The 22,645-nt window shown below is 32.3% G+C and overlaps 1 protein-coding gene and 2 long non-coding RNA genes across 11 annotated transcripts in view; 2 read left to right on the top strand and 1 right to left on the bottom strand.

Moving 5' to 3' along the window:
• Positions 1-228: 228 nt before the first annotated feature.
• Positions 229-11,843, bottom strand: LOC132746711 (uncharacterized). Its single transcript, XR_009628029.1, has 3 exons — positions 11,688-11,843; positions 9,089-9,178; positions 229-252 (listed from the first exon to the last, which is right to left on the bottom strand). It is a non-coding gene; the product is annotated as an uncharacterized LOC132746711 (long non-coding RNA).
• On the top strand, positions 10,552-11,251 carry LOC132746710 (uncharacterized). The gene is made up of 2 exons (XR_009628028.1): positions 10,552-10,941; positions 11,104-11,251. It is a non-coding gene; the product is annotated as an uncharacterized LOC132746710 (long non-coding RNA).
• Positions 11,844-15,811: 3,968 nt separating the features above from the next.
• Positions 15,812-22,645, top strand: part of LOC132746723 (pre-B-cell leukemia transcription factor 1-like) — a 46,296-nt gene continuing 39,462 nt past the window's right edge. For 3 of the 9 annotated variants that reach the window (XM_060735968.1, XM_060735965.1, XM_060735967.1), the window contains exons 1-2: positions 15,818-16,279; positions 19,782-19,855. In XM_060735968.1, the coding sequence (XP_060591951.1) occupies positions 16,077-16,279; positions 19,782-19,855 (277 nt within the window). In that variant the 5' untranslated portion in view covers positions 15,818-16,076. Of the gene's footprint in view, positions 16,280-19,781; positions 19,856-22,645 lie in introns of all 9 variants that reach the window. The other 6 variants (XM_060735961.1, XM_060735964.1, XM_060735960.1 and 3 more) reach the window with 6 other exon arrangements.

Below are 22,645 nucleotides of genomic sequence, written 5' to 3'. Positions count from 1 at the left end.
AATTTCCATCAAAATTTACTATTTCAAAATTTTTTTTGTTTTTCCCAAAAAATCAAAAAATTAAACAATTTCAAACCCTTTTGTTTTATTCCATTTCATTTTGGGGAAATCAAAATAACAAACTTCATTTTATTTTTAACCCAATTCAAAATTTTAAACTATTTTAAAGTAAATACGTATTTCTTCTGTCTTTATCGGATCTTCCACTATTCAACTTTTTCGGTGTACAAAGACGCTCTTTCTCCGAAGAGTCTGAAACAGAACGTAAAATGTAAATAAAATATTGACACATATTACAGGACTTCATATGTGCTTCTGCTAACACATTTCATATACACATATGCAGAAGTTTATAAATGATCATATTTTTACTTGCAACAAACTATATATACTTGGTTCCTATGATATCATGGGTTCTATGATATCACAGTATTTACATTTTCTGCGACTGCTAGTAAAAGCAACACACGATGATGCTAATATTTTTAAAACTGGCACACTCAATTCATTTTCATCTGCCAATAAATTTAATTTTATGAATAATGAATGTGTTCATGAGAAGAAAACTATTTTATAAAATCATCATATTTGACTACTAATGTAATTTGATAATTCTATGTTTCGTGATCTTTTTCCCATAAAAAAATACATGTAATAATTTTGCAATGTTTTCCATGTACTAGTGCAATGTCATTTCACAGAAATGTTTTGATAATAAAATTAATGGTGCCGTAAATGCAATAAGCTATTTTTACATGGGCTTCTTGAATCAGGAATATTAAACAAGAGTTGAGCAATGCTCAACTATTCTTAGTGCTTGATAGTTAAAGAGCGTAGATAATGTAAAATTTTCTAAGTTAACAAAAGGGCAAATTTTTTCTTTAATTCCATGTTACAGTTATAGGCCTTGGAGAGGGTCCTATTATGCTCTCAAAGAATTGTTACTAATTTCAAAATGTTTCAAAGCCATATGAAAATATCTGAAGTGGTATGCAAACTTACATGTAAATTCTATGTTGAAAAAAGGGGCATTATTCTGCCAAATGCTTCATAGAGTTACCTTATCCTCTTTACAGGTTGGGGTCATGATAGTGAACAAGAGTGCAAAGTTTCAAAGTCATATGTCAATGGACTTTGAAAATTTTTGAGGTGTTACAAAAACTTTAACGAAAATTCTAAGTAAAAAAGGGGCATTATTCTGTCAAAATGCTTGATAGAGTTACCTCCTCTTGTCTACAGGTTGGGGTCATGATGGTGAACAAGTGAACAAAGTTTTAAAGCCATATGTCAATGGACTTTGAAAATATTTGAGGTATTACAAAAACTTTAACATAAGTGGTTACGCTGACGCCGACACAGACGCTTGGGTGACTACAATAGCTCTACTTATTCTTATCAAATAGTCGAGCTAAAAAAGCTAAAAACATGCAACGACAGCAATTCCTCACATGATTTTCTTGGTTTATGCCTATTTTTCTTCTCTGTTAAATATCAATCTGTGTGTGCCATTTTTATGCAAGAATGAACATTAACATTTATATGACACACATACCTTTTAATCAGATTCCGTCACTGATAAAAATTCTTAAAAAAATTATCTCCCAATAATATTTATCACAATTTTATCCTTTTCACTATTATATCCTCACAAGCTTTTGTCTGTTCAACTATTATCCATGATTACGCAAGTGACAATATATCAATTGTAACTTAAAACATAAATCTACTGATTTATAATATACAGACTCAGAACAACAAAAAAAGCACCCTATGTTCCATTTATTAACATTATAGACCTACAAAACTTTTTTTATCAGTTAATTTTCGGACACCCTTGATATAAATAACTGTACACTGTGATTAAATATGTTATCTTCTTACTAGCATACTAGTATAAAATAATCTTAAATATTAAAGTCAAAATTTTAAATTGCTAGGGACATATGAAATGCTGTGAATGGACACAGTGAACTTGCTAATGAAAGCTTTTACATTTATACTGCAACCTGAAAATGCAATTTTCCAGTATCTTTTCTGTTTTTATCTTTAACGTAATTATTATAATCTAAGGCAAAATATCATGACTAAGTAACTGGAAATACTGAATATCAGCCAAGCTGAAGCATATAGAACAAGCATTAAAAGAAAAATTTTCAATTCAAAATACATCATCTTTTTACATGGGAAATCATGTGTTGCCAAGTTCCGACATCGATGCCAACAAGAGCGTCAAGATGACAGCTTCTCTTTTTTTTGAAAAGTATAGCTAATAATAAGTTTATTTAATTTGTGTCATAAATATGTAAAATTTTCAAAATTGCAAAACCAGAAAAAAAGTTCTGTTTCCCAATATTAAACAACTCTCTGGGATTATGGGCAATTAAATCCTGAATATCTGGGACATGCATGCACTTAATGACCAATATCATTCTCAGCGATGCATGTAAAGAACAATAAGTCCAATATTAACCTATAACTTTGGATAACTTTTATAAACCAATATGAATTTGCAATCTGGGAAGCATTGAACCAAAGACCAATAATAAATACCAGTAATTAACAATACCTGGGAAGCATTGGTCTTACTGAAAACTATAAACCTACTATTGGGAAAGCATCATGGGTAATTCTAAGACCAATGGTGGCCTACTTCATGGAAAGTATTGAACTATATACATGTATACTAACAAAATATACACCTACTATCAGGGAAGCATTGAACAAATTTTACAGACCACATAACCTACTTCATGGAAAACCTTGGCAAATATATACTAACAAATACAAAGCTACTACATGGGAAGCATTAAACAAGATCTTACAGATCAATGAAAACCTAAAGCATGGGAAGCATTGGATTATAGTAATACATACATGTACTTACATTAATATAAAGCTAATTTCAGGGAAGCATTGGACAAGTCTTACAGACCAATAATAACTCTACTAACTGGGAAGCATTGGCCTTGGCGACCGATATGAACCTATCAGGGAATTAATTTAGGCTTAAGTACTAATTGGGAAGCACTTCCCTATACAAATGTACTGACATAAACCTACTATAGGGGAAATACACTAAGACTAAAGTACATGTAACATGAGACACATGTCAACAGCACATGGTTGGCCATGTGACAAATCCTGTATGTTTACATCATTGTTTGCTTGTTCCAGATAATACAAATTGATAAATTCAATATCCAAACTCATGATACAAGTTTTATCAAATGTTACTGAACAGTTCAAGATCCAGAACATGATTCAACACATTGAAATATCTGTCCTTTTTCTGATATTACAAAGGTCTGACCATCACATCTATTTAAAATGCCTAATATGGGTATTTTTTTTTCCAACTCTGCAGCTAGAAACCATTCCAAATTTTAAAGGTTAATTTTGTTTTACAAATAAAAAGTTGCATAATTTCTTGCCAGACTAAAGTCAAATAAAATATAAGAATAAACTAGAACTATCTCTGAATGTGATTTCATACCCTTCCCAAAAACAACCTTTGGATATGTGGAAAGGGGAATAACTTGCAGAAAAAATACATATTAAAGAAGATAAAAATTGTCTCCAGTGAGCATTGAAAAAAAATGTATCATAGGTACATGTAATGGCAATAATAGATTTAAAATCTTCAAATTAAGCTAGGAAAAGGTAACATTAACCTTTGATTGTGCCAATTTACATAAGTCAAGCGTGTTTACAACCCTAAAAATAGGCAGAAAAAGGTTTGTGACAATAGGCGCGGAGAGAACTGGTTAAAGCCATCGACTTTAAACCACTCGCCACTTAGCTCTGTGAGTTTAAGTCCTGCCAGGGACATTGAATTCTTTTACATGTGGAAGATATAAAGCTACATGTAGCTTACGTTAGGTCAGTGGTTCTACTCAGTTGCCTGTCATGGTTGAAATAATGCACCAAGAGGCATTCAAGGTCTTCTTCCACCAGTAAAGCCATAAAGTCGCTATAATTATATCCTTTACTGTGTTGGTATGACATAAAACCCAGCCAAAATAAGACTTTATGTTAATTGAAGAATGTGACTGAAGAAGATATATCAGTGTTACATATTAAAAGTTAATAGTCATGATCCATTATCATAATAATTGAATAGTTGAATGGAAAAAATGTCATCATCAGCAGTTTAATGGAAAAAAGCTAAACACACAGTCAATCCCCACTAGAAGTCATTCTCATCATAATATGGTTTAATTAATTAGGCACAACATCCATGAAGGGGACCCTTTATAATTATTTCAACAGTTGTGTGATGTCCTGAGATCATGAAGGGGGGGGGGGGGGAACTGTTACATACCATAAGTATCATGACCTTTTGTACTGTGATAATGTCAAAACAATAAATTTTTAAGTGATGAATCAGAAAAAGGATATAGCTTTAATTCTCTAAATCAAGATCGAGATCTGTTCCATTTGATCATGGTCTGAACTGTTGCCTTATTCAGTTGGTACATATTTAGAAATTTTCCCCAAAATGATGGTTATGTTCATTTAAGATATTAAGCATCGTAAGGGTTCATTATACCAATAATATATTCATGTACTTTCAAAGTAAATAACTAAGAGTTTTGTAGCTTGCTGAAATAATAGCCTTTCGATTTTGTATTGATCGATTATGTATTGATAAAAAGTTTATTATTCTTTGGGGCTCAACATGATAAGGATAAAATATGTTTTATACGATACTTGTTTTCAAAAGAGCATGCAAGGGAGATAACTGGCAGAAAATAGCTGCTGCAGTTGTATAACTTGCAATATATATGGCTTTCATATTGGAAAAACCAAAATATAACAATTTGAATAATTTTACCAATATTTTCTTTATCTATAACATGTGTCCATACAATGTACATTTACAAGGTTGCAGTTGCTTGACATATCATCACAATTAAAATACCTTTGTTTTTCTGTTTTTTTAAGCCTATTTAACTTATTTTTGGACGACAATTTGGACACATTTTTAGTCATATCTTGGCGGTCAATCCTCCTAACCAGCTTTCCTTAATTGACTTCTCATCGCACATGATTTCTGAATCAGTGGCGAGAGACAAATGACCATTATACTAAATGTCAGACAATAAATGCTGTAATTTCCCCTTGGTCGAGGATCGAACCATGGCCCCTCTATTACTTATCCCATGCTCTCCCTTAACATTAGCATATACAGTAATTGCAATACTGGTATACCTGTATATTGTTGCAACACTTATACTTACAAAATGTTGCAACGCTTATACTTACAAAATGTTGCAACACTTATACTTACAAAATGTTGCAAACACTTATACTTACAAAATGTTGCAACGCTTATACTTACAAAATGTTGCAACGCTTATACTTACAAAATGTTGCAACGCTTATACTTACAAAATGTTGCAACGCTTATACTTACAAAATGTTGCAACACTTATACTTACAAAATGTTGCAACGCTTATACTTACAAAATGTTGCAACGCTTATACTTACAAAATGTTGCAACACTTATACTTACAAAATGTTGCAACACTTATACTTACAAAATGTTGCAACACTTATACTTACAAAATGTTGCAACACTTATACTTACAAAATGTTGCAACACTTATACTTACAAAATGTTGCAACACTTATACTTACAAAATGTTGCAACACTTATACTTACAAAATGTTGCAACACTTATACTTACAAAATGTTGCAACGCTTATACTTACAAAATGTTGCAACACTTATACTTACAAAATGTTGCAACACTTATACTTACAAAATGTTGCAACACTTATACTTACAAAATGTTGCAACACTTATACTTACAAAATGTTGCAACACTTATACTTACAAAATGTTGCAACACTTATACTTACAAAATGTTGCAACACTTATACTTACAAAATGTTGCAACACTTATACTTACAAAATGTTGCAACACTTATACTTACAAAATGTTGCAACACTTATACTTACAAAATGTTGCAACACTTATACTTACAAAATGTTGCAACACTTATACTTACAAAATGTTGCAACACTTATACTTACAAAATGTTGCAACACTTATACTTACAAAATGTTGCAACGCTTATACTTACAAAATGTTGCAACACTTATACTTACAAAATGTTGCAACACTTATACTTACAAAATGTTGCAACACTTATACTTACAAAATGTTGCAACACTTATACTTACAAAATGTTGCAACACTTATACTTACAAAATGCAACATTTATACTTACAAAATATTGCAACACTTATACTTACAAAATGATCCCATATTTGAAAATGTATAAATCTAATAATCCAACAAAATTATAAAGAAATCATCTTTTATTAGTACATTTCATCAGAGACATAGATAAAGTTATCTACATCTCTGATTAAACTCATATGTATTGTATATAAATGTATAATTATATATTTCCATAATATTGGAAAGTAAGCTTCTTTACAATAGCAATATAAATCTTATATTTGCGTTTACTAGAACATTTTCCATCTGTTACCATCTCATTTGCATTTTAATTAGAAAAAGTTCCCAACAATAGAGGAAACAATAGGAACAGTACATATATGACATACATTAATCAGGGTCGTATTTAAGGAACTTGACTGAGGTCCCAAAAGCCCTAAAAACATTTGAAATTCTTGCATACATCAGCAGGGGCACTTAGAACAGAAATATACAGTATGTAGAAGATAATTAGGAAACATACTCAGATAAAACTGAAAATTATACTTTTGTGCTTTCCATAGCCTGATGAGTGAAAATGCTTTTCAATTATATTTTTTTATAGTTAGAATAAATATTAAACTCTGGAAAGAAGGAGTTAGCCAATGATTTGAACTTTTGCACACAAGTTGTTGGTCTAGACCTTCAACAAATAGTCTTATTATAGAATACTAACCTCGTGGAACTATTTCCAGTGCCATCATGTTAACTTTTTCCTAGCCATCTTTTATTATTTTGGGAAGAAATAACTTTTTTTCCTAGCCACCTTTTACTGTATGGGAAGATTTTTTCATTGCTTGACTATGTTGTTTCATATATGGGAGATGATTTTTTCCTAAACTACCATCTTTAATATATTGGAAGAGATAGTCATCTTTTCCTATATCCCTTCTTAAAAAGTTACATGGGAAGAAAATAGTTATGCTTTTCTAGTCGCCTTCTTCTATTATTAAGAAGAAATAGTCACTTTTTCCTAACCACATTTTTTCCTATATTGGAAGAAATATATTGTACAGCTGTGCATATATTTATAAGGAACATCATTTGCGTTAAATTCAAACAAAGTTGTGCTAAATATAAGCGCAGCACTATCAACGTGTCAAACCTAAAATATTTCGCATTTTGGATATGTGAGGAATAGAATACTATATCCATGAATCTTCATTACTAATCTACTTATTGTACTTGTTGAGTAAAATAATATTATACACACCAAAGGCTCACATACATAGAGGATATTGAATGAGTGTAGGTTTAATACTAAATTTATTGAATGAGTTGAATCAAATCATATAATGCAAGCCTCTGGCAAGATTCAACGAGTTCAATTAATTTAGTATTGAATCTACATGAATACTAGAACTCCGCGAGTCGGATGTGTCGCCTTTTGAACAATGTAGTTTAGGAGAAATGGCCAGGACAAAAATGAAATATGAAAAATAACAAAGGGCAATAACTAAAAAAATAATAAGTGCAGAGCAGCAGTTTCTGTGCACTGCACTTCTTATCAATAAGATCTATCATTCTATGATGTTTCAAGTCCATAGCTTTCATACTTGAGGAGAAATGACCAGGACAAAAATAAAGTAAGAAAATCAACAAAGGGCAATAACTCAAAAAATAAGAAATGCAGAGTATCAGTTCTTATGCACTGCACTTTTTCTTAATGAGATCTATCATCCTATAAAGTTTCAAGTCCATAACTTTTATACTTTCGGAGAAATGGCCTGGACAAAAATTAAGTATGAAAATTAACAAAGGGCCATAACTCAAAAATTAAGAAATGCAGAGTACCGATTCTTGTGCACTGCACTTCTTCTAAATGAGACCTATCATCCTATGAAGTTTCAAGTCCATAGCTTTTATACTTAAGGTGAAATGGCCCGGACAAAATTAAAGTATGAAAATAAACAAAGGGCAATAACTCAAAAAATAAGAAATGCAGAGTACCTGTTCTTGTGCACTGCACTTCTTCTTAATTAGACCTATCATCCTATGAAGTTTCAAGTCCATGGCTTTTATACATTAGGAGAAATGGCCCGGACAAAATTAAAGTATGAAAATTAACAAAGGGCAATAACTCAAAAATTAGGAAGTACAGAGTACCGGTTCTTGTGCACTGCACTTCTTCTTAATGAGATCTATCATCCTATGAAGTTTCAAGTCCATAGCTTTTTTAGTTGAAGAGAAATGGCCCGGACAAAATTAAAGTATGAAAATTAACAAAGGGCAATAACTCAAAAAATAAGAACTGCAGAGTACCGGTCCTTGTGCACTGCACTTCGGGTTATTGAAAGAAGCATGCATACCAAGTTTGAAGTCAATCAGACTTATAGTGACTGAGTTATGCTCCGGACAAGCTTTAGGGGACGCCAACAACGACGCCGACACAGACGCCGCCGCCGACAAAAGTAACCCCTATATGTCACCTTTTCAAGGCGACACAATAATATTCTATTTATCACATATATAAAATAGGAACTGTAAACTGTTAAAAGGAGTATTTTTTCATAGACGCGCCTATAGTCTTATGCTAACATTAGCGCACTTTAACGATACGTTTATATATAGCGCAAACGACGTCACATCAAAGTGTTATTACACTAGTGTAATATTGTTTTTATACAATGGCTTTATTACACTCCTGCGCCGCAGTTTATGTGATAAAGTAATATAATTTTACAAACTCCTCACAGTGATTTGATTAGCTACGCTCTGTGTGACACAGCAAAGATAGGCCACTGCGTTGAAGTTTGATAATTTTATTCAACCCTTCAATAAATCCAATATTGCACTATACACTCATTCAATATCCTCTATTATGCATTAATATATATATATATATATTACTACTCACCGTCATTATTAGTAGCTGGCAGGAGTCGAGACATATTGCACTATTTAAAATAACAAAGAGATTCTTTTTTTTCTAGGAGTATTTCAAAGGCTGAAAATACAAAAAAAATAATGTGTTACTTCATATTTGCTAACATACATGCCATAGTCTTACTGAAGTAAAGCATCAGTCATCTGAAAGCCAGTCCCAAACACGTTCCATCTGTCCACACACTGTCATATTTTATGCTTACTTATAAATAAGGTCTTTATTAATGTTTGTTTCGACTAGTCTACGTGCATTTGTGTATTGTTGTTTCTGAGAAGATATTTTTAGTAATCTATAAGTCAATGAAAACTTAGTGACTCCAAGGGCATGGTATTCTTGACTGTAAGTGCAGGACTTATTTAATTTTTCCGAAGGTCTGCTAGGAAAACCCTACCGAACATGCCAATTTCTAAGCTCTAGATAGGCATTGTAGTTTCACAAAAGAAGACCTGAATGTGTTTTGTTATAATATATATTCTAAATAAAAAGAAAGTTTCAATAACATAGAGACAATAACAAATTTTTTCTCATATTAACTCTAACAAAAATCATTGAACCAGAAAAAGCTGATAATATACACAACTAGACTTGGTACTGATTATCCCTGTAAAGATTTGATAAAATTGCACCACTAGTTTGTGAGTAGTCCAGACAAGCTTCTGTGTAGCTGGCAATACAAAAAAAAACTAGAAATGTGTCCATAGGACACGGGTGCCCCCACCGCGACACTGTTCTGTCAATCTTTTTACTAAGTCAAGGGAAATAACTCTACAAATACTGGATAAATCCACAAGCCAAACCCCAGGTGCAAATCTAAAATATGCTGAGCAACCTGCCTATAAGGTTTATTGACTATGTCAAATCCTTTTTGAGAATCTTGCGACACAAGTTGAAAATTGCAAAAATTTTCTACGTGAAGGGCAATTACTCTAAAATACTAAATAAATCCAGACGAAAATACCTGGTGCACAACTGCACATGCTGATCAATATTCCTGTAAAGTTACATGACTCTACGTCAAATACTTTTTGAGTTATGTGCGACACATGTTGAAAATTGCAAAATTTTACTAAGTCAAGGGCAATAACTCTGAAAATACTAAAAATATCCAGACGAAAATACCCAGGTGCACAACTACACATGCTGATCAACATTCCTGTAAAATTTCATGACTCTAGGTCAAATACTTTTTGAGTTATGTGCGACACAAGTTAAAAATTGCAAAATTTTACTAAGTCAAGGGCAATAACTCTAAAAATACTAAAAATATGCACACGAAAATACCCAGGTGCACAACTACACATGCTGATCAACATTCCTGTAAAGTTTCATGACTCTAGGTCAAATACTTTTTGAGTTACATGCGACACAAGTTGAAAATTGCAAAATTTTACTAAATCAAGGGCAATAACTCTGAAAATACTAAAAATATCCAGACGAAAATACCCAGGTGCACAACTACACATGCTGATCAATATTCCTGTAAAGTTTCATGACTCTAGGTCAAATACTTTTTGAGTTACATGCGACACAAGTTGAAAATTGCAAAATTTTACTAAGTCAAGGGCAATAACTCTGAAAATACTAAAAATATCCAGACCAAAATACCCAGGTGCACAACTACACATGCTGATCAACATTCCTGTAAAGTTTCATGACTGTAGGTCAAATACTTTTGGAGTTACATGCGACACAAGTTGAAAATTGCCAAATTTTACTAAATCAAGGGCAATAACTCTGAAAATACTAAAAATATCCACACGAAAATACCCAGGTGCACAACTACACATGCTGATCAACATTCCTGTAAAGTTTCATGACTCTAGGTCAAATACTTTTTGAGTTACATGCGACACAAGTTGAAAATTGCCAAATTTTACTAAGTCAAGGGCAATAACTCTGAAAATACTAAAAATATCCAGACCAAAATACCCAGGTGCACAACTACACATGCTGATCAACAGTCCTGTAAAGTTTCATGACTCTAGGTCAAATACTTTTTGAGTTACGTGCGACACAAAAGTGAACGGACGGACGGACGGAAGGACGGACGGAAGGACGGACGGACGGACGGACGGAAGGACGGACGGACAAGGGTAAATCTAAATGCCCGCCACTAACGTGGGGGCACAACAAACCGTTTTTTATTCAAGGGCCATAACTCCACCAAAAATCATTTAACCAGAAACTTGAGTAGATCTATATAATTCACAGTTTATACATGTAGTATCAGTAATTACTATATTTTTGTTAGAATTGTTTGATTTTGTACTAACAAGTAAAAGGTTGAAATATATTTGGATAGTATAAAGGGTCTGAGGACGGGGGGGGGGGGGAGGTACCCTGCCGGTGGTCCCATGCTGATAACCTGTGCCTTACACTAAATCAGTTGGGAAAAATATAAATTTTGCATTGAAAAAAATTTATTTATTTGTATAAAGAAACATTAATAAAGGTGAATATAACTCAGGCCTTTTTTCCTTACTTTTCTTATCTTTGTGAAATCAAAATACAAATCTAATCAATGTAAACTGAAACAAATTGGGAACTGATTAACAAAACAATTGCTTACTTGATATTTATATCATGTCAGTTGAATCCTACATTCAAACGATTTTCACTCATATGAAAATTATCAGGTTATAGCATCAAATGGATTAGGTTGCATAACTTGAGAACTATTTCTCATTTTCCCGTGTTTTCCCGGAAGTTACAAAACCTCCATTTGAAAGAGTATTTGGGGGTTTTCTCAAAACATTTAATTTATTCCACAAATTAAAAAAGGATAGCTATTTACTTGATATGCAATTTGAACAAATATTACGTGTTTATCTATATCATTCTGGTCTGCATTAAAAATGAATTATGCTCCAAACATTAACCTCAGTTAACACGTTGAACATCACACTGTTCTGCAATTTCTTAACTGTAGGGTTTACATTTATAGGCCTAATGAAGAATATTTTTAATTCATTAACACTGGTCATCAGATTTAAGACCAGATTTTTTTCTCCAATTTAATTTTTTCTATATATATATGCTTCATCAACATATTCGTCTTATCAGGTTTGTCCGCGGCTTTAATTAAATAACTATAGCCGTAGTTCAGTTTATAATACAGATTATTTTAGTTCGGTTTTGGCTATAATAAGCCTGTTAAAACACTCTTGAATCCGTTCCTGGAACCAACCAATGAATGTAAAGTTTCTTGCTCAAGGAAGTAACTTCTTGCCTCTGACGGTTTGAACCCACTCCGTCAGCAATCCTTAGATTACTAGACGTAGTTTGTTGCAAGATATGAGATAAGAACTTGAAGTAGGTTTGTTTTTTCCTAGTCCCTACCAGATCACCAGAGGGGACATCAGGCTATATATGTTTATCCCCCACCCTCCCCTCATTTAAACCCCTAATGTTGTCGCGGGACATCTTTTAGTTCAGTTAAATCTTCTTACGAACACGGACTTAAATTAATGTCTGTGTTAGGAAGTACAATGAAAGAATGTCAAATTTTATTGATTTTATGGTAAAGACCTCAATTAAGTAGCTTATTGTTTAGCATATTATCATGTTATAATAAGATACTAGTACTTTATCAGTCCAGTTTATTACTACAGTAAAAACCCTCAATTAAGACCACCATCGGGACTAGACCAAAGTGGTCTTAATTGCGGGGTGGTCTTAATTGTGGATATTCTTATCTTTGCTTACACACGATATGACCAGGGCCTATTTTAGTCATTTTGTATGAACAAACAATATGTATCTTAACCTGCAAATACAATATAAAGTATATATTTTATAATGTTACATCAATTCAATTCAATCTTTATTTAGCAATCGGCATAAATATGCCCTTGGCCATTTACAAGTAAATAATTATAGAATATGGCCAAGACAAAATAACATATCAATGTACAATAAAAATTCAAATGCATATGATTAATCAAACACATAACATATAAACATTACAATGCAATGAAAATAAATCATTAAATATCCCATAAATAACAGCTTTTGACACCTTGTGTAATCAAGTGTCATGCCTAAGAGCAATCAAGCAGATAATAACAACATAACAACACATTTTAGATCTAGGAAGGTGTTGATTTTAATATCAGTGGTCTCAATAGTGAGGTCAAATAAAGAACAAAATAAGAAATTGGGACTGAATTAGGTGGTCTTAAATGTGGATAAGTGAGGTGGTCTTAATTCTGGATCATGTAACCATTGACATAAAGAACAGAAAATTCCGTTCTTTTAAAAACTGGTCTTAAAAGCGGGGTGGTCTTAAATCCGAGGTGGTCTTTAGTAGGGATTCTACTGTACATACCTACTTTACATTGGAATTAGTAATATTCACTTTAAATAAAATCATCTCCTACTCAAAATAGCATGTTTTTTATCATAAAGTTACTATAATTTTGTAAGTACATATACTAGCGGATACAATTGAGGTTGGACACCTAATAGCCCATTAAAGGAATTACACTGAGGTCTATTAGCCTAAAATAATAGAATTTGAAATTCTTTCATAACTTAAAATTGAAAACTATACAATTGGTACTACATGTATATAAATATACTCGGTATTAAATGGATAATGTATTATAATGTCATCTATATTTCACGATTTTGGGGGATTTTCATAAATATACAAAATTGATAAAGGGAACCACAATTATTTCAGTAAAATTCCATTCAAATTCGTCAGTGTCGGCTTATCGAACACATCTACCAGGTATATCTGACCGAGTTGCAAATCCAAATCTAATCAAATCTAGGTATAAGAAAAGAAGAAAATAACAAGATAATGGAATGGACAAGAAACACAAAAATAAATAAAAATCCATATCAGTCAGATAAGCCCAACATTTCTTTCGGCAGCAACACCTTACTTTTTCCATGATTCATGCATATAATGGTCCAATTGGCCTCCCGTGGATCAAAATAGTAAACATCACACAAATCACACAAGTTGTTCCTGCAATGAATCGATCCATCTATTTTTTACATAAATCAGCGTATTCAAAATGTATGTTTCACCGTAACGTTACGGCATTACGTCAACAACGCTTTACGTGTACCCGATCACTATCTTTTAGAATACAGATTTTCCTTCCCTCGATGTTTTATGCATTAATACAAGCAGCATGCATTTGTTTGTTCAGCAAAATGTGAATAGATACGTGATAAATGTAATCAGAATTTCTGTTTCTAGACTTAATGAACATTTATCAGACGTGTCCACGTGTTTTTTCTTTCTTTTTATTTTCATATTTAAAACAGAGAATTTTATTAGTATTTTTATATAAATAGTAATGCTTAAAATTAGTAATTTTCACCAAGAAATGAAAGTCTCTGAGAATAAGATTGATTTCTATGCTTAAAACTCGTTATTCTTAACCTGATTGCTTTTTGCAATAAAAGAAATACATATGTATGTGTATATGCGTGAGTGGTAAATATAAAAGATATTGTGTCTATGACCTTTACTGGTGTTTTTTCTTCCCTTTACCTATGTCTTAGAGGAACAAGGATAATATTAAATAGTTTGTCCGTGTGAAATTTATGAATAATAGTGACATGGTTTTCTAGATTTATTGAAATTTGCGATAAAATTTGTTTGGTCAATGTACATTGTATAACTATCTTTTTATTCGTAAGAAATTAGCAATATTACCAGTTGATTAACGAATGTAAACATTTGTTAGCTTTGTTTGTACTTGTGACTCAAAATATGTCCAGAAATTCTGATATGGAAAATCAAAACATCGACTACCCCTGCAAAACCGGTAAGGAATGAGTTTTGTTAAGAAGAGTCGAAAAATCTAAATGAACTACAAAAAAATTGAATATTTTCTCATTGTCAATAATTGACCTGTAAGGCCAATGGATGTTTCCCTTCTGGTTGGGTCGGTGCAAGGGGGCGTGCATGGGCAGTAGTTGCACATTCTAGTACCGTCCATGAACAAGCACTGAAACATTTTTGGCGTTCTGTTCTCCCTATGGGATATCATGTTACAGGGATAGCGCGGATTTGAAAGTGTTGTGCACCTAACAAGTAATCATTCAAATTTCGTAATCGTTTATTTTCGGGGTGATTTTGTGTGATAATCGCCGTTTGAACACATCTGCGGTTTTTTAAATTTGAAATTTCACATTTTTTGTGTTAAATTGTTAAATCTTAAGCCGGTGATAGGGGGCGTGGACGGTAACTTGCACTTTCCAGTACCGTCCATGAATAGGCTCAATCAATCCGAGCCTGCAACATTTTCAATTTTGTCTTTTTGGCGTTCTTAGCGATTCCGTTTTCTCTATTTTTTAATTGAGAGTGTGTGTTTGGGAGATATAAATAATATTCTGGTCTGATAAATTCAGATAATACATCTATGAAGTTTATAATATGCTGTGTCATACGTGTATGCTTTCATCATAATAAAGACTAGTACATAATGTCTTTAAACCAGATATAGAAAATATGTTTTACAAAACTCGAAACACACCAGATCACGTTTCCTTTATAGTTTGAACTATCCTTTTGTCGTTTAAACACTTTGAGATAACCCCTCCTAACAAAGGACCTGTCAATTTTATCTTCGGGGTGCCTCCAGCCTAATTGCCTTTCAAGGTGTTTCATTGGTTAATCGGAAACTATCGAGGTCATGACCGCTATTCGAGTGTTTTCATTGGTTGATTTTACCGGAAAATGATGATGAATGCTCTGCGGCAGCCATTGCTGAGGTGAAGTGAACCAGAAATTAACACTGTTGTGTGATTTTATTTGAAATACATCCTTCATGTAATCGGATCGGATTAGATACATGCAGTTCGATACTGCAGCGTAGGAATTCCTCCATTTCTTACCACTCGGTGTATTCTAAACGGTATATTTGTGCACATTTCACTGATTTATTCTTGGAGATATACAGAAAAAGACTGCAAATAAAAAGCAGAAAAAGAAATGGATCCCGATCAAAGATTGATGCACCCAAGTGGTACAATGAACAATAACACAGGTGGTATGAATATGAATCAGGGCTATAATATGGGTCAGACAGGTCACGAGGAGCCTAACGATCAAAGAAAGCAAGAAATAGGGGACATTCTTCAACAAATCATGACGATCACAGACCAGAGCCTGGATGAAGCCCAAGCAAGGTCCTGGTAACACCATTTCAAGTCTTCTTTGAAAACTATATGTTGTATCATGGATAGTGGTTGAGTCTGGTTGTTGGTGTTGTCAAGGAGCCTGGTGCATGAATAACTGGCTGAGCTAGGATTAGCCTATAGTTTATAGCTGTGGCCAACGTACTGGTCTCTTTGCAGACCTGTGTCATGCTTTAGTTAGAAATCACTTGCTTGCATGCTTAGTTGTTATAGAGGAAAACATAGTTTTGAAATATGAAGTTACAACTTAAAATTGTAGAGGGTCAACTTAAAACAAGTTAACTGGTGGTTCTACTGAATGTAGAACATTTTTGCCAATTTCTTGACAAGAGATTTAAAGAGAATTTTAAGTTAAAACTTTATTTTAAAACTTTAAAGTTGTGCAACTTTCTATGAAAATTCTAAATTTAAGAATACACAAATGTACAGCTGTATACCTTTTTAGAAGTTAATAGAGGTTTACCTTCATACCCTAGTCGAAATTTAATATATATATAATTATAATGACTATATATAGATTTTCTGTTTGGATATATATATATTTCACTGGGAGACATCTTCCCAGATTCTTAGGCACTAGTTCACAAGTTCATATACACAGTTTAATTGATAGAAAGTCACTTCATATACGTTTAGATGTTGATACAAATTTAATTAGCATGTCATGGCAATTTAGATTTTGATTTAAACCTGGGAATAATATTACAAGCAACAGGATACTGGAGATTAGCAAATGCATTATTTCTGTCTTATCAATCCACATGCACCATTTATTTATTTTGTTGATTCTTGTGAAAGATCATTTTTTGTGAAAGTGAATAGTGCTATTAATAAGAGAAATATATCTAGGCCAACTGGCGGAAGAATTTCTGACATACCTTTGATATTTAAATGGTCTATCTTATTCTTTTCATAATAATGTACTCAACAGTTTATCGATTAATTGAATGCCGACATAAGATAAGTTAAATTTCTCAAGAAATTTTAAGAAGCAAATTGAAATAGATAATTATGCTGATTAAAGACAGCAGAAGTTTTAATGCTTCCAAGTTCTTAATTATTTTATAAGAACTTTAATGATGACTTTTTGCTCTCATTTTAATGGTAAAGGGATCCAGGTGCCATCAATAATCAACTCCATCAAAGAAGCAAGCCAGGTATTTGGGGGTCAGTTCTGTCCTTGACCTTTGAATAAGAAAAAAACATATACATGTATATCCCGTGTATATCATTCAGACAATATTGATGAATGACTTTATTTTGTGAGATATCAAAGTTTTTTTTTGTTGGATGTTTTTTATCCAACTAGTCTGGAAAATTGCAGATAACTATAGTTAAAAGAAAACCTATGCAGAGAAATTGTTTGTTCTCTTATAGACAAAGCATGAATTCTGTAGTGTTTAATTTCTTACTATTGACAATTCTGATAAACAGACCCTTTTACAAATTACAAGATTTCATGATTCAGGTCAGAAAGTAACATTCATCACTCAGACTGACCTTAAATATTTTTTTTAATTGATGGTACATAGACCCACCCTAATGAACATTGAACCTTGGTTGATAAATTTCACCATCACATCCTGGTATAGATGTTGTAACACAATTGTGTGCCTGCTGGGTTACCAAACGTGGGTAGACATCATTCTCACTCTCATATGACTCGTCAAATTATATAATCATGAAACAGTAAAGTCTACTTATATATAGGTGGTTGGTGAGTTTTGCTTATATTTTAGGCCTAAAATCCTAAATCTGTTGTTTTCAAATTTCATTAATTTAATTGTTTGCAGTACTTCATGCGTGTCTTTTGAATAGTTTTAAACATTCCTAGTGCAGCAATACACAATAACAATTGACATTATGATTTAATGGGTAATGTATTTATTTTACTTTCACATATCCATTTAAGAAATAAATTGCTTTTTACTTCGTCTGTGATTTTTATAGAAATAAATTTTATAAGCATACTCTAATTAATAGATTATGAAGATGTTGGATATATAAATTTATTATAATATGGAAAGTCATCAAATGGGGTTCGCACCAAATGTATAATGTTTAAGAGATTTTTGCCTAGTTTAACTTTAATGATAAAACTTTTATAACTTTGAGACAAACCTTGAATTTATTTTCCCCAAAATTAGGGAAGAGCTGCTTCCCCAGCCTGTGAAAAAAAAGCCATGGAAAAAAGCAGAAATATAAGACCTTCCTTATTTTTGTTAAACTTTTTAAAAAGATGTTTCCATTTTCAATGCTGTACTTAATTACGATTATAACTGAATGAATAATGGACATATACATTAAAAATTGTTTCAGATTTTTGTTTCTATAGCCTAGCTTAAGCTTGAGCACAATTGCAGAACCCTTTACTTGTACATGTATGACGTCAGAGCATGTTTTTTTGTATGACATACCACTTGAAATACCATTTATAAAAAGGTTTAATTACTCTGAAATTATTGAAAAAATAAATATAATTGAGAGTTAGTCTTAAAGTTTCAAGTAGAACAACAATTTTTAACTTGACTATTCAAAGAATAGGGAGAGCTTGTGTTTGTGTTGGCATCACACTTTGGTTAAGTTTTTACATGCACTTGAACAAGTTGGTATCCAAACTCCAAAACTACAGAAGAAAATATATTGCAACTTCACATTTCTCTGTTATGACATTACAATGCTGACACAGGCCCTGTAACTCTTGAGTTACCTTTGTATAGAGTTATGTCACTTTTCTTTCTGTAAAGCAGGGAATTGTCCAGTATGTCTTACACACAGCTCTTGTCTATATACAAAGCTGTCTAATTTGTTTGCCGCTGATGTACACTGATCACTGTTTTGTTTTTCAGACCACTGCTCTTGTTTTCAGGCCACTGTTTTGTTTTTCAGGCCAGTGTTTTGTTTTTCAGGCCACTGCTCTTGTTTTTCAGGCCAGTGTTTTGTTTTTCAGGCCATTGTTTTGTTTTTCAGGCTGTCTTTTTCATTTCTCCTTTAAAATTTTGAGTAATTTCTAAACATGGGATGCAGATTTCTTCTCAGTTTAAAATTATTTTAGAAATATCGTAAGATATATAAAATGGTCATAGATTCTAAGTAAGGCATGTCTTTTCTAAAACAAACAAACAAACAAACAAACAAACAAACAACAAAATTTCTTAAGAGATAACGAAACATAATTATTTTATATCTGATCATTCTTATGTAAACAAAGAAACTTCAGAACTAAATTCAACTTGATATGGTAAATGATAAAGAAAGTTTTATACGAAATTTATACTTCATAGTAAAGTGTTTCAGCAGAGATTATTTGATATTATATTTTGTTTGTGTTTATTTGTCGCCATAAACAAGTTGAAAAAAATATTAATGTGCATTTTGAATCAATCTAATTAATGACATTAATTATGTTCTTGAAAATAAATTGTATAATTGAAGATCTGCTCGTTTAATACATGTATGTATATCAAGAATGACCCTTCTTCACCATATTCTCTTATAGGAAACACACCCTGAATTGTCACAGAATGAAGCCTGCTCTATTCAGTGTTCTATGTGAAATCAAAGAAAAGACAGGTATATATTTCTAGCTATATTTTATATCTTTACAATTTATTAATGTTGTCAACACATTTTGTTATAGATCTTTTTAGTTTATAATTTAACCGGATATACTGGATTTAATATGCAGGAACATGTAATTGTTGAGGTTATTTAGTTTTGGTCTAACATGCTAAAATCAGATACTTGGAATTGTGAAAATGTATGGTTACCATAGCAATGGTATATGTATGTGACCATACATTTTTTTCATATACAATGCCTGTTAGTAGACCTTAAGGATGATACTTGACCTTAGCAAAGCTATTTTTTTTTCTTCTTAAATGGACGTGTCCAATTTTCAATACAGACTAAGGGTGTAACGGTTTACCGGTATACCGATATATTGCAATATGAAAAAACAAATTTTGTACCGCGGTACGATTTTTTGAAAACAGATATTTTATTAAAATCATATTTTTCAATTAATTGCCTTCTAACTTTGTACAAATTTCACATAAAATCTTTAATTGGGGAATTTGTTGGCGCCAACGTAAGATAAAAGTATCCGACAACTAGTACACTTAAAAGTCAATAAGCGGCCGCATAATTTACATTAGCGGCCCAGATGTGGAAGGTCACACGCGACTAGTTTTGTGACACTTAACTTTCTATTTATTCCTTACATTTTATTAAGTTTCTACTAAAAATATATACATATAATAATAATATATAAATGTTACTCCTTACCTCAAAACATATACATGACAATACGTATTGCAATATATTGCAATACGCTTCAGCAAAATGGCAATATATTGCAATACGGTTTTTGCTGTATTGTTACACCCCTAATACAGACTAAACCATTTATAATTTTATGGGTAAAATTTCATGATAATTAACTGTATTGACTGAATAGCCAACAATACAGACCATGGTCCGACTTGTCCAATCTTGGACTGCTCTGGTCACAATGGTTGAGTATTTGCCACTAGAAGGCTAAGAATTAAACTAAGTCTCATTTTTAGCAAAACTTTTACAGACGTGTCGGCGTTGCCATCCACAAACTTTATTATAACAAGATAAGTTCTTGTTAGTGCTCTTGCAACTATCCGGTTCTTAAAATACAAATTTGAAACACCGGTCTTAGGTTATACTGTAAATAAATTATATATATATATTTATATTTGCACAAATATAATTATATGAAAACATTATTTTGTTAATTACAGTTACTGCCTAACTATTGTTCAAAGTGGATTTAATTAAATTAATTTATTCAAAAGTTCATGGCTTCCATCTAACTTTGGCAATTATATCAGAAATCAACTCTCTAAAAGCTACCCACATGAGTATTGTTGTAATTCACAATAATTTGACTTTAGTTTTAATATTAAAAATTGACTTGTAATCAATTTCATGCTTCACAATATACTATATATATATATATATGCTAATTGTGATACACATGTACAATGTTCTTCACAATGATTTGGCTATATATAAAGGTGGTGACCTGTGTTCAATTAGGATACAGAAAAAAATATTGCAAAATCATATCGCACAGTGTACCATTCTTTATCATTTAAGATAAGAATAGATGGAGATAAGAAAAAAAATGTTGAGCGCCCCCAGGGCAAATTATACAAAGCTGTCAGGCGAGTGATGGATCATCTTGAATTTTTTCTCTTGTTGTGTGAGTTAATTGCCTGAGGGATGTATTGTTTTATATGGTTCGGAAGATAACCCCTCCAAACACCTCAGTATCTTGTGTGAAACAATAAGTTACATGTACATCTTAATAACTGTTTGTGGTGTAAAATAAAATCACACAGATTATGCAGTAAGCATACATGTAACTAGAGCTTCGATTATGTTCCAAAATTTTGAAGAGAGACTGCAAAATGTGGCATTGGATGTCATATTATATTGGTAAAGAAGGAAAAGTATTCTTTTTTGGAAGTCACTAGCCAAAATCATATAGTAAATGACTCCCCAACTTCCACTAACGGAAGCCCTGATAACTTCAGTAACTTAAGTGTTCCAGAGAACTTTTCAGTCCCTCTCCCTATAACTTGCTAAAATGGTTTGTAATGGAATTGCCCAGCTTTGAATATGAATCAGTCCATTCAAAGTTGAAGAGATTTCAGTATCCGAATACAAAAAATGGACTTGTCAGCAAAACCCATTTATTATTTTGGGGGGAAATTTCAAAATATGTATTGAATGAATAGCAAATAATGCAGACCATGATCAGACGGCCCAAAGTCATCGTGCTGGCGATCTGGTCTGCACCGGTTGCCTAATGGAGCAAAGAGCTTGTGTTTTGGGTTCATACAAAGTGCTTTGGAGGCAGATATACTATCAACTTTGGGCTTGACTTAAAATGGGTTGAATTAGGCAATTCCCATTACGCATGGAAATATGTTTGACTTTTTCTCCCACATCAATTGAATAAACGTGCGTTCATGTTGTACGGACAGACAAAAGTTTTAAGGATTGTTACCGAGTGTTAATGATGTAAGCACATTTTATTTCAATGACACAATTGCTGCATGAAACATTAATGTGTGAGTGACGGGCAAGTTTCGTAACTAACTACATTTCGTAAACTTGTGACGGCTGCGTGGAAGGCAATTTGTACGCACTTTAATGAAATACATCAAAATGCTGAATACTCGTGTAACAATTAACATTGATTTTCTGTCAAAAAGCCATCATACTAATTTGAAATGTGGATGACTTACGAGTAAAATTCAATTTTGAAAAATGATGTAATTCAATGCCTATTGAGTTTTGTGCTCTTAATCTTGGTTCATTAAA

Source organism: Ruditapes philippinarum, unplaced genomic scaffold, assembly GCF_026571515.1.
Source record: "Ruditapes philippinarum isolate M1 unplaced genomic scaffold, ASM2657151v2 ctg110_1_1_1_1, whole genome shotgun sequence".
NCBI lineage: Eukaryota > Metazoa > Mollusca > Bivalvia > Venerida > Veneridae > Ruditapes > Ruditapes philippinarum.
Note: the sequence above shows the minus strand (reverse complement) of the source record. Positions and strands in the feature narration are given on the sequence as shown.